Raw genomic sequence first — 13,726 nt, 5'->3', positions numbered from 1 at the left:
AGATGTGCGGGGCCGCGCGGGCGGCCTGGGCTCTAGCCGGGACCGGGGGGAACCGCGGGAGGGGTCCAGACAGCCAGCTGCCTGCCCGGACGCGCTTCCAGGGCTCACAGCTAGTGCGGCGGCCACCGGAGCTATTCACAGCAACCAGCACCACCCGCCAGTGATCTGCCTTCCGGATGATTTCATCAGGATCTAGGAGACGTGGGCTTCCCCCAAGTTCCTGTCCCACTCACCGCCCGCCAAGACCGCCTCCGCGGGGCCCCTCGGCTCCAGCTCCCTAGCCGGAGCCGGCCCCGCCCCTCTCCGCTCAGGCCCCTCCCCGCCCTCCAGGCTCGGCCCCGCCCACCTGTATCGCCCCGCCCCCTCGCGGAGCACTGTGGGAGCGGCTTCCTTAGATCCGCGCGTGGCAACGCCACGGCTGCGCAGCTCTCCGCCGAGTTCCGGAAAGGCCGCGCCAACCCCGCAGCCCTCGCGGTCTCCCTGCTCCCCTCGCCGCGAGGTAGGAGAGGGCCCCGGGCGTCGCGGGTGCCCGCCGCCCTCCGGGGGGGCCGTGGGGGGTCGCGGGGGCTCTGCCCCTCCCCCGCCGCCGGCCCGTGCGCTCCCGCCCGCAGCCCGCGCGCGGCCCTTGAGCCCCTGACCCAGCGTTCGTGACGGGAAGCGCAGAAATTCCCGGGAAGGCTCGGCGGGTGAGGGAGGCACGAGCTCGGGCCCCGTCTCGCGGAGGTGGGCATTCCCGGGCCGGAGTCAGTCCGCTCCAGTGGGCGGCCGGGCTGTCCGGTGCGGCCCCCGGGGGGCGAGAGGCCGCCGGTGGGGACGGGGGCGGGGCCCCGGGGAGGCGGGGTGGGGGGCGCTTCCCGCGCTCAGTCCAGACGGCGCGAGCCCGGGAGCTGCCTTGGCAGCAGAACCCGGGAAACCCGGGCTGTGGCGGACCTTCGCCGCCTTAGCTGTTCCCTGAGTGCTTCACCTTTCCCCACCGCACCCTACCCTCCGCGTCGGTCACCCCGAGTCTCTCTCAGATCTGAACTGTTTTGGTCTGGGGACAGCCCAGAAGAAAGGATCTCCAGTTGTAAAAGTTGCTTGTTGTTCTGAGAGACGTGTAAGCTAAATTGACTTAAATGGGACTTGTAATTAGGTGGTTTCTGTTGAACACAGTGGTCCTCACAGTGTGGTCCCCGGAGCACCAGCAGGAGCAACGCTTGGGAAACTTGTTAGAAATCCACATTCCAAGGGGTGGAGGGGGATGCTGGCGACTCCCACCTGAGACTTGGTGAATCAGAAACCGGTATGGGGGAGTGGCAGTCTGATTTTAACAAGCCCTTGGGTTTCTTTCGTTTTTTCAAAATTACTTTGCCTATCAGTTTAGCATAGATTTGTTTGTTGTTATTTTGGCCGCGCGGCATGGCACGTGGGATCCTACTTCCTGGACCAGGGATCGAACCCAGGTCCCCTGCAGTGGAAGCGTGGAGTCCCAACCACTGGACCGCCAGGGAAGTCCCAGCCCTTGGGTTTCTGACACACACTGACCTTTGAGAACCACTGGTGTCCCATTACCTGACCTAAAGCTTTTAAGTTAAAATATTTTGTATGTCTTCTACCACTGACAATATTTTGGGGGGCTATTTTGGAATGAACATTTCTATATGATTGACATTTGCTCTCATAGTGAATTTTCATCTCCAAAAAGTAATGAGAAATTAACTCAAAAGACCTAAATCTAAGAGCTAAAGCCATAAAACTCTTAGAAGAAAACAGGTGTAAATCTTCTTGACCTTGGATTAGGCAGTGGTTTTTTAGCTGTAACACCCAAAGCGCAAACAAAAAATATGTGTGCATCATCAAATTTAAAAGCTTTTGTGCTTCCAAGGACACTGTCAAGAGGGGGAAAGAGTGCACAGAATGGGAGAAAATAGTTTCTAGTCATTTATCTGATAAGGTCTAGTATCAGGAACATATAAGGGATTCTTCTTTTTTGGCTCTGCCAAGCACTGAGTCCTAACCACTGGACCGGCAGAGAATTCCCCATAGTGCAGTAGTTTTTTTTTTTTTTTTTTTTTTGGTTTTTTTTTTGCGTTACGCGGGCCTCTCACTGTTGTGGCCTCTCCCGTTGCGGAGCACAGGCTCCAGACGTGCAGGCTCAGCGGCCATGGCTCACGGGCCCAGCCGCTACGCGGCATGTGGGATCCTCCCGGACCGGGGCACGAACCCGTGTCCCCCGCATCAGCAGGTGGACCCTCAACCACTGCGCCACCAGGGAAGCCCCAGTGCAGTAGTTTTTTAAAAAAATATTTATTTACTTTTATTTTTTGGCTGCATCGGGTCTTAGTTGTGGCATGCAGCATCTTTAGTTGCGGCGTGCAGGATCTTCGTTGTGGTGCGTGGGATCTCTAGTTGTGGCTTGTGTGCTTCGTAGTTGCAGCACACAAGCTTAGTTGCCCTGCGGCAAAAGGGATATTAGTTCCCTCACCAGGGATTGAACCCAGGTCCCCTGCATTGGAAGGTGGATTCTTGACCACTGGACCACCCGGGAAGTCCTGCTGTAGCTATTCATAATGGTCAAAAGTGGAAACAATCCAAATGTCCATTAACAGACAAAATGTTGTATATCCTTATGATGGAATATTATTCAGCGATAAAAAGGAACAAAGTACTGATACATGCTATACCATCGATGACCCTTGAAAAAATGCTAAGTGAAAGAAGCCAGACACAAAATGCCACATATTGGGTGATTCCTTTTCTATGGAATGTCCAGAATCCGCAAATCCTCTGAGACAGGAGGAGGGAGAAATGGAGAGTGACTGCTAAAGGGCCCCAGGGTTCTCCATGGGGTGATGAAATGTTCTGGAATTGGATAGTGGTGATGGCTGCACAACCTTGTGAATATACTAAAAATCACTGAATGGTACTTAAAGGGTAAATTTTATGGTATGTGAATTATATCAAAAGATTAATAATTTTATTATTAAAGTAATGTTAAAATTTTATGAGTGGCCACATGTATCTGGCATTTTACTGAGCAATAAGATTAAGCTGAAATTTTTGTAGGAATTTACTGACGCACTTAATATTGTACAGGCTTTAAAGATAATATGTATTTTGAGATACACAAAGTAATTCAGTACTACATTTCTTGGGTAACTGGACAGCCCCCTTCCCAAATTGCCAAAAATATTGACTCAATTTGAATGAGTGGTCTTCTGGGAATTCGTCCCCAGTTCTCTGATAATTACCACATTTACAGTAGACATGCACAATAATTACGTTTCTCCCATGCTTCTGTTTTACTTTGCTTTGATATCTGTTTCATCTTGTTTTGTACTTTTTTCACATTTTATTATGAAAATTTACTCTGCAAATCTACAGCAAATTTTAAAGAATTTTTCAGTGAACATCATACCTGCTACATAGATTCTACCATTAACATTTTTCTGTACTTGCTTTATCACATCGATCCTTTTATCCATCTTATTTTTACACATTTCAAACTAAATTACAGATACTAAGTTTGCCTTTAAATAGTTGAGTATGTATATTAATTATAGTTCAATATTTGTTTATAGTCTTTTCATTCAAGAAAAAATTTACAAACAGTAAAAAGAAATCTTAAGTATGCATTTACTGAGTTTTCGCAAATGCATACGTCTGTGTAATCAAATCACCTGTCAAGATATAGAACATTTATCACTTCAGAAAATTCTGTCATGCCCTTTTCCATTCAGTCCCTACCCCCCACCTCTAAGAAGCAACTAGTGTTCTGATTGTATTCTGCCATAGTTTTGCCTGTTCTAGGACTTGAAACATACATTAGGTACTGTTATGTGTGAGGCTTCTTTCACTCAGCATAACTGAGATTTTTATGTATTGTTATAAATGTCATCAGTGCACTGGTTTTTATTGCTGAGTAGTACTTCATTGCATTAAATATGCCACCTTTTGCTTATCCATTCTATTGATGGGTATGGTCTGTTGCCAATTTTTGGATATTGTGAATAAAGCTCATGTAAATACACTTAAACAAATCTTTTTATAGACATATATTTTCATTTCTCTTGGATAAATACTTTGGAGTGGAATTGCTGGGTCATAAGAGATATATGTTAATTTTATGAGACTGCCAGATTGTTTCCTCAAATTGTACCATTTTACACTGCCACTAAACAACATATGAGTATTCCCATTGCTCCATATGCTTGCTGACGTTTTGTGTTATTGGTCTCTTTAATTTAGCCCTGTGGTAGGTGTTCAGTGATTTCTGCCTTGCATTATAATTGACTGTTATATACCTTTCTTCACTTGATACTGAGCTCCTTGAAAATCAGTACAATCAGCTGTGTCTATCACTGTCCTTTTAATGTAGTGGGTGTGGAATAAATGTGAAACAAGTGCAATGAATGAATGTTTTGACACCTAGTTTTTTTTGTTTCGTTTTTTTAAAAATTAATTTATTTTTGGCTGCGTTGGGTCTTCCTTGCTGCACGCGGGGTTTCTCTAGTTGCGGCGAGCGGGGGCTACTCTTCCTTGCGGTGTGCGGGCTTCTCATTGCGGTGGCTTCTCTTGTTGCGGAGCACAGGCTCTAGGTGCGTGGGCTTCAGTAGTTGTGGCTCGTGGGCTCAGTAGTTGTGGCTCGTGGGCTCTAGAGCACAGGCTCAGTAGTTGTGGCGCACGAGCTTAGTTGCTCTGAGGCATGTGGGATCTTCCCGGACCAGGGATCGAACCCGGGTCCCCTGCATTGGCAGGCGGATCCTTAACCACTGTGCTACCAGGGAAGCCCTGTTTCTATATCTCGCCTATTGTCAGTAATGATGCAATGAACGTAGTGGTGCAAATACCTTTTTGAGTTAGTGTTTTCATTTTCTTCAGATAAATACCCAGAAGTGGAATTGCTGGATCATACAGTAACTTTATTTTTAATTTTTTAGGAACCTGCATACTGTTTTCCACAGTGGCTACACCAGCTTACATTCCCACCAACAGTACATGAGGGTTCCGTTTTCTCAACATCCTCACCAGTGCTTATCTCTAGTCTTTATTTTTCTGGCTGCAACACACGGCTCATGTCATCTTAATTCCCTGACCAGGGAATCAAACCTGGGCCCTCTGCAGTGAGAGCATGGAGTCCTAACCACTGGACTGCCAAGGAATGACCATCTCTAGTCTTATTTATTTATTTAGGCTGTGTTGGGTCTTCTTTTTTTGTTTTTCTTTTTAAAATTTATTTATTTATTTTTGGCTGTGTTGGGTCTTCGTTGCCACGCCTGGGCTTTCTCTAGTTGCGGAGAGCAGCGGCTACTCTTCATTGCAGTGCACGGGCTATAGGCACACGGGCTTCAGTAGTTGTGGCTTGTGGGCTCTAGAGCGCAGGCTCAGTAGTTGTGGCGCATGGCTTAGTTGCTCTGGGGCACGTGGGATCTTCCTGGACTAGGGATTGAACCCGTGTCCCTTGCATTGGCAGGCGGATTCTTAACCACTGCACCACCAGGGAAATCCCAATCTTTTTTATAATAACCATTCTAACTCGTGTGAGCTGAAATCTCTTTTGATTTCATTTCCCTGATGATAGGTGATGTTGAGAATCTTTTCATGTACATATTGGCCATCTGTATGTCTTATTTGGAAAAATGTTTACTCATTGCGGTGACTTCTCTTGTTGCAGAGCACGGGCTCTAGGCGTGCGGGCTTCAGTAGTTGTGGCTCGTGGTCTCTAGAGAGCAGGCTCAGTAATTGTGGCACATGAGCTTAGTTGCTCTGAGGCATGTGAGATCTTCCTGGACCAGGGATCGAACCCGTGTCCCTTGCATTGGCAGGTGGATTCTTAACCACTGCGCCACCAGGGAGGTCCCCTCTGTCCATTTTTTAATCGAGTTTTTATTGTTGTTGTTGAGTTGCATTAGTTCTTTATATATTTTGGATATTAACCCCTCATCAGATATATGATTTGCAGATATTCAGTAGGTTGCCTTTTCATTTTGTTGATGGTTTCATTTGCTGTGCAGAAACTTTTAAATTTGATATAGTCCCACTTATCTATTTTTAGTTTTGTTGCCATTGCTTTTGGTGTTAGATCCAAAAAAGATATCACCAAAACCGATGTCGAGGCACTTACTGTCTATGTTTACTTCTAGGAGTTTTATTGTTTCAGGTCCTTAATCCATTTTGAGTTGATTTTTGTTTATGGTGTAAGGTAGGGGCCCAGATTTGTTTTTTGCATGTGGCCGTCCAGTTTTCCCAGCACCATTTATTGAAGAGACTGTCCGTTCCTCATTGTATATTCTTGGCTCCTTCGTCATAAATCAGTTGACCATATATGTATGGGTTTTTTGGGGTCTCTCTGTTCTGTTCCATTGACCTTTGTGTCTGTTTTGATATCTAGTTTTAAGAATTTGAAACGAAAAAAAGTTTAAGCCATAAACACATGTAGAGATAAATTTGACCAGAAAGGTTGTTAAATAGGTATACTTTATTTCAATTAACAATTATTTCTTATTCGAAGAATACATTTACAGCAGTGATTTTTCATAGGTACAAATGATGGAAAATGTACACCTGGCCCCAGAGACAGATGAAGATGATCTTTATTCTGGTTATAATGACTACAATCCAACCTTTGATACCGAGGTAAAAAAAAAAATTTTTTTTTTTTTTTTTTTTTTTTTTTACATTGGTCTTTGCTAACCAGCTGGTTCATGGAAATTTTGGATTTGAGGGTTCCGCTTTATCATGCTTTAGATTAAGTAAGTTGATTAAAAGCCTAGAAAAGTGCTATTACTGAAGACTGTACTTTCTACCAATAGTAATAATTGCAGCATAAAGATGTGAAAAAGTCTATGGGAAAGAATTAGGATCAATTATATACTTGTATTCTTCTGTACTAATTATCTGAATATGTAAGTTACAAGACTTAGATCACTTGAAGTACCTAAAATCAGTTTTTTTTAATGCTCTAAATTTGAAATGTCATGTAGTTATTTTTCTTCTTTGAATTAAATTATACAAGTATTTTATAGAAAAATTAGAGAATAGAAATAAATATAAAGAAAAATTAAAATCATAGAAACTGTCTATGAAACCACCCAGAAATAAACCACCCAGAGATAAACATTAACTAACTTACAGTGCTTAATGCTAAATGTTTCCCTATGCACATATGTATGTGTATATGTATACTGTATCTGTATGTTTTTGGATAAAATGGTATCATACTGTGTGTACTGTTTCATAACCTTTTCCCTTTTATGAATATTCGCTTATGTCAACAAACCTATATCTGCTTAATATTTAGTAGTGTAGTAATTACAGGATGAAATTGTTACTAAGACAAATACTTGAATATTTTAAATCTGTTTACATTATTGTGAGAGTTATAGTTTCCAAATTGTAAAAGACAAAAACCAAAGAAAACTCTTTATAAAGTTATCTTTAATTAGCGTGTGAAAAAAAGTAAGGATGAAGGATGTGGGCGTTAATTTACTTGCTAGTATTTAAGAATCAAATATTAGCATTTAGAGGACTTTAAACTAATTTAGGAAATCTCATTCTAGAGTTTTTCATATGGCTTTCAGTCATTTTTGAATTGTTTTTTCCTCTGGAGAAAAATGTTTGCCTGTGAATTGGAGACCTAGAGAGAAAGCAAGAAAAGAAAATAGAAATCATTCACTTACTCTATATGAAATAAAAATCTAGGAGAAAAAAAAAATCTAGGAGATACTGTTCATCATAGAAAATTTGAAAAATACATAAGATTGGAGAAAAAAATAAAATGACATGAATACTATTACCTGAAGATCACCTGTATTAGATATATCACCCGATGTTTTGCTGTATTCCCTTGTCTTTTAATATATTCAGGTTCTTCCGTCCCTGTATACAAACACTTATACGGATATGATTACATAGACTAGTTTTTAAAAATTTGTATTAAAGCATGGACATTTTCCTAAGCTAGTATAAATTATGAAAACCATTGAATCTCCCCCTTTCTCCCAGTCGTAAAAGTTATATGTATAAAAAAAAAATATATGTGCTCATTGTTGAAAAACAAAATTACCCATAATTTACCCAGCAGTCAGAAATGAGTACGGTTAACATTTTGTTGCTTTGTCTTTCGTTCATGCATACACATACAATTTTCTTTTAGCATGTTTGGAATTGAACTAATGTTTACTTTTCTGTTTGCTTATTTACATTTGGCTACATCATAAACAAAGTTTCATGGTCCTAAAAATTTAAATATAATTTTAATGGCTGCATAATACCGACTATATACAGTTGATTATTTTCTGACTATAGGATAATTATTTATAGTTTTCTGCCCCTATTAATAACAATAGCACAATGAGCAATTTTATGCATAAATAATTTTCTCTATTGTGATCAAACATTTCCTTGGGGAGAGTCCCACAAGTGGAATTAATATATCATCATGATCATTCTTAAAAACATCAGAGAAACTTCCTAACTCTTCAGGTCATCACAGTGTGGCTTCATTATTTAACTTGAAGCAAATATTCAGAATATCATACACAAAAATAAATCACACAGTAAAATAAAAAATTTGGTTTACCCGTGGTTTTCTTTTATTTTAATTAATTGGTGTAAATTAATATATAGCTGAATTACTTGAAACAGTTGCTAAGGTGTTCATAGATTATGCAAATTGTTAATCAAATCATGAACAAAGAAAAAAATGACAAAAATTGTGTTGATTTGGTATTTGTAATGGAGAATTTGTTGACAGTTTTTAGTTTGTCATTGAGACTTCACTGAGCTGATTAATCAAATTTTACTAATAATTTAGCAATATTGGAAGGCTTTTCCTAAAAGATGTGCGAAGGTAGTATAATTATTTCAAAGGCAGCCCGTGGCTTTGTGCTTCGTGTGAAAGTTGCCTGGTTTCTATGGCTGAGACTTGTGTACTTACTTCATTTTATGTAGTTGATATGGAAGATTATGAAGATTATTTGAAGTAAAAGTAAAGAAGAATCCTTGTACATAATCACATTTAAAGTACATTGTATTAGCATTTTGGTTATACAAACGTTTTACTTTAATTGTCTCCAAGGTTTTAAAAAGCTAATTGATATCGACTCCATTTTTTGTGTATTGTTTGTGTTTGTTTTTTAATAATCAGCAAGTATGTTTCTGTGGGAAGTAGATTGCAGTAAATCAGAGGTGAGTGTGAGAACTGAGCACAGATGTCTGGAGGGCTAGAGCCGAACCTGTGCTGCTGAAGAGACGGGGGACAAAGGCTGCTTAGACTGGCAGCTGGCGAGGCTTGGTGCTTTTGAGAGAGGCTACAATGGCATTTTGTCCAGGAAACTCGGAAACACTGGTATCTTGCACTTGACTAATGTTACTTTCCTCAGATTCCTCAGGGAGAATGTAAGCATAGGTCAGGAATCATCAAAGCATAGTAACGTTTTATTTCAACGGAGGCTTTGGTTCCAAGTGGCATCACAGGTTGGACCCGCTGGAGCCTAGGCTGGCTCTAGTCTGAATCTCAGACTTTACCTCTCCCGTGAGATGAAAAGCCATTTTCACTTGGGCAAGCAGAGATGAAACCAGAGCAAGTGTTTGCCCCATTTCTGGGAGAGGATACAGCCTTTTCTGTCCTAAGGTTTTCTCAGGTAAGGCTCCTAGCCATGGTCCAGAATATGGAAGAAGAGAGGGGAGGGAGAAAGGGAAAAAGGATGGGGGTGATTCTCTGTTCCTACTGCTCCAGCTGCTTGGAAAAGAGAAACAGTAGAAAGGCCATATCCTTGCAGACTTGATCTTTTAACCACGTGTGTTGATAGCACCCATTTGAACAGTAGCCAGTGAAATGGCCTTAAACTTGACTGACATTGTCATTTCTCCTCTCCCCGAGGGGGGAAGGGGCTTTGGCATTTTGTACAGTGTGAGGGGGATTTGAGGACGGGAGTCCTTGAGCCCTACCTGGATGTCAGCAGATGGAGGACGATGGATTATAGAGGATCATGAACACCAAGCAGTCGAGGTTAAACATTTAAAAAATTGTCACTTCATGTTGGATGTGAAATTTGCCTTTTCGTTTTAGGAATTGGAGAATGACACAGCTTTTCAGCAAGCTGTGAAAACTAGTCACGGCAGAAGACCTCCAGTAAGTGAATTTTTTTTATTGTGGTAAAAAACACATACTTTACCATCTTAACTGTTCTTAAATGTACACGTTGGTAGTGTTAAATTAATTCCCATTGTTGTGAAACAGATCCCTGGAACTTTCTGTCCTCCCAAACTGAAACTCTGTCCCCATTAAACAACAACCCCCATCTCCCTCCGCCAGCCCCTGGCCCCCACCCTTCTACTGTCTTTATGAATTTGACTATTCTGGGTACCACGTATAAGTGGAATCAGACGGTTTTTGTCCTTTTGTGACTGGCTTATTTCATGTAGCATAATGTCCTCAAGGTTCATCCACGGTATAGCCTGTGTCAGGATCTCCTCCCTTTTTAAGGCTGAATAACATTCCATTGTATGGATGGACCACATTTTGTTCCATGGACACTTGGGTTGCTTCCACCTCTTGGCTGTTGTGAATAGTGCTGCTACGAACATGAGTGTGCAAATATCTTGAGACCCTGTTTTCAATTCTTTGGATATATACCCAAAAGTGGGATTGCTGGATCATATGGTAGTTCTATGTTTAATTGTTGGGGGAACCTCCATACTGTTTTCCATAGTGGTTACACCATTTTACAATCCCACCAACAGTGCACAAGGGTTCCAGTTTCTCTACAGCTTCACTAACACTTGTTATTTTCTATTCTTTTGATAGTAGCAATTTTAATGGGTATGAGGTGATTCTCATTGTGGTTTTGATTTGCATTTCTCTGATAATTAGTGATGTTGACTGTCTTTTCTTATGCTCTTTGGCCATTTGTAGATCATCTTTGAAGAAATGTCTGTTCAAGTATATTGCCCATTTTTTAACTGGGTTATTTGATTTTTTTGTTGTTGAGTTGTAGGAATTCTTTATTGGGTATATGCTTTGCAGATATTTTCTCCCGTTCTGTAGGTTGCTTTTTTAAAATTCTGTTGATCGGGTTCTCTGATGCACAAAAGTTTTTATATTTGATGTAGTCCCATTGGTCTGTTTTTGCTTTTGTTGCCTGTGCTTTTTGGTGTCATAGCTGAGAAATCATTACTAAGTCCAATGCCATGAAATTTTCCCCTATGTTTTTTTTCTAGGAGTTTTATAGTTTTAGGTCTTTTTACGTTTGGGCCTTTAATCCATTTTGAGTTCATTTTTGTATGTGATACAAGATTAAGGGTCTGATTTCATTCTTTTGTGTGGATATCCAGTTTTCCCAGCACCATTTGGGAGAGACTGACCTTTCCACATTGTATGGTCTTGGCACCCTTGTTTAAGATCATTTGACCGATTTTTTTTAATTAATTAATTTATTTTAAAAATTATTTTATTTTTACTTATTTATTTATTTGGCTGTGTTGGGTCTTTGTTGCTGCACACGGGCTTTATCTAGTTGCGGCGAGCGGGAGCTACTCTTCGTTGCAGTGTGCGGGCTTCTCATTGCGGTGGCTTCTCGTTGCGGAGCACGGGCTCTAGGTGCGCGGACTTCAGTAGTTGTGGCATGTGGGCTCACTAGTTGTGGCTCACGGGCTCTAGAGCGCAGGCTCAGTAGTTGTGGCTTGTGGGCTCAGTTGCTCCATGGTTGTGGGACCTTCCTGGACCAGGGCTCAAACCCGTGTCCCCTGCGTTGGCAGACAGATTCTTAACCACTGTGCCACCGGGGAAGCCCCTGTCCTCACTTCTGACACCAGTTGCAAAACCACCTTCAGCATCGGTCCTTTTCTGAAAGGACTCGCAGAACTCGCTGAAAGCTGGTATGCTTACGGTTTATTACAGGGGAAGGATACAGGTTAAATCTGCCCAGAGAAGAGAGACACAGGGCACAGTCTGGGAGGGTCCAAACGTGGGGCTTCTGGTCATCCTTTCCCTGTGGAGCCCTGGGTAGCATTAACCTCCTAGCCACTCTGAGTGGTGACGGTACTTGGGAGGATTGCCAGCAAGGAAGCCCTCCCACCACTCTGGCGTCCAGAGTTTTCATGGAGCTCCATCACATACTGTCCTCATGGCTGCCCGTTAGTCTCCAGCCCCTCCTGGAGGTTCAGGCTCATAAGTCTGAAGTTTAGACTGTCTGGTGGCCAAAGCCCCCAGGCAAACAGGGGTGTGTCATACAGGACATTCCAGGGGCCTGCAGCTCTCCTCCCAGTAGCAAAGGGCAAAGCCAGACCTCTCTTTGGGTGAAGTCAATTCTTGACTACACATTCCACAAGCTATATTTTAATTTTAAGTTTACCTTCATTATGGAAAGAAAATTGTAGGCTAAGTTCTTGCACTTGGCTAATGACAAGGCCATAAGCTTTCTGAGGAGGCAGACCGTCATATTGTTCTCTCTTTGCCTGCTGTGGGTCCTCCACAGATCTTTATCACATGACTTAGTAAATAAGCAAACATTGTCTTCAGTTTAGTGATTCTGGGTGTCAGACAGGTGGTAATGTCTCCAGGCTGGTCCTTCATCATATTTAGAAATGACTTCAGAGATCCTCACGTTATGATGAGGAAAACAAGCCTGGGGAGGCGAGGTCTCACACTTACCTGTAACCAGGACAGAGCTCAGGTCTCCAGCTGCCTTGAATGATATTTTCATCACACCTTACATACTGTATTAAATGGGAAAAATTTGTGCAACTGTTATATGAAAGGGACTGGGCTCACTTAAGAGGGATAAACTTCCAGCTAGCTCCAGAGGAACTTAAGGAGGAGAATAAAATGGACAGAAATAGAAATTGCAAGGCATAATGTATTATGTGTTGTAAAAAGAGTATAAATTGCTATGGGACCACAAAGATAAGTTCTTTATCACTAGTTGGGACAATCAGAAGAGGCTGCTTAGAAGATAGATTTACAGTTGAATATTTAAGTATGTGCACAGTTCAGATTGCCCTTGAGATCTGTGAGGAAAGGCAGTGTGGGTGAGGGTGCAAGGTGAAGAAAGAAAGAGGTAACGTAGGATCCAGTCCACTTAAGAGATCAGTCCAGTGCCAAAAATAAAACCCAGAAGAACAGATCTAGTCATTAGTGAGTAGTTCAAAAGAAAAATGGTCTCTTTCCTTCAATTTGTTCTCACAGAAAAATATTGCTGAGACCCACATCCTTCCTTTTCATGTTTTTCCAAGACCTGTTATCTGTCAATTAAGTCAAGTTTGTTAATGGTTTTGTTCAAATTTTCTGTATTTTTACTGATTTTTTTTTGTGGAGAGGAACTACAGTTCTATTAATGAGAAAAACGGTCACATCTTACACTGTGATTGTGGTTTTCTTCCTTTTTTTTAGGTTTTTGATTTATATATTTGGAGTAAAGACATTTGGAATTGTTATATTTTTGTGTTAAATTGACCCTTTTATTGTTATAAAATATCCTATCTCTAGTAATGCTGTTTGTCTGTCTTGTCAAATATTAGTATATTGCTAGAGCTACTCAGGCTCTCTTTTGTCTAGTGTTTACATTGTATGTCTTTCCCATCTCTTTACTTCCAGCATTCTCATATCTATATATTTAAGATGTATTTATTAGCAGCATGAATAGAGCTCTGGGTTTTTTGTTTTTGTTTTAATATTGTCAGACAGTCTTCTTCTTTTAGTCTATTTACATTTAATGAAATTACGGATTTGGTTTAAATTTGTTGC

General features: G+C 41.6%; 1 protein-coding gene across 8 annotated transcripts in view; it reads left to right on the top strand.

The window, feature by feature from the left end:
• Positions 1 to 366: 366 nt before the first annotated feature.
• IFT88 (intraflagellar transport 88) overlaps positions 367 to 13,726 on the top strand; it is a 75,167-nt gene continuing 61,807 nt past the window's right edge. For 7 of the 8 annotated variants that reach the window (XR_007473171.1, XM_049701252.1, XM_049701257.1 and 4 more), the window contains exons 1-3: positions 389 to 499; positions 6,520 to 6,615; positions 10,052 to 10,114. Coding sequence is in view for 7 of the 8 variants with exons in the window: in XM_049701252.1 (XP_049557209.1) it covers positions 6,526 to 6,615; positions 10,052 to 10,114 (153 nt within the window). In the remaining variant the exon portion in view is untranslated. Of the gene's footprint in view, positions 500 to 6,519; positions 6,616 to 10,051; positions 10,115 to 13,726 lie in introns of all 8 variants that reach the window. The other variant, XM_049701255.1, reaches the window with a different exon arrangement.

This window comes from Orcinus orca, chromosome 18, assembly GCF_937001465.1.
Source record: "Orcinus orca chromosome 18, mOrcOrc1.1, whole genome shotgun sequence".
NCBI lineage: Eukaryota > Metazoa > Chordata > Mammalia > Artiodactyla > Delphinidae > Orcinus > Orcinus orca.
This window is presented reverse-complemented; position numbering and strand designations above follow the sequence as displayed.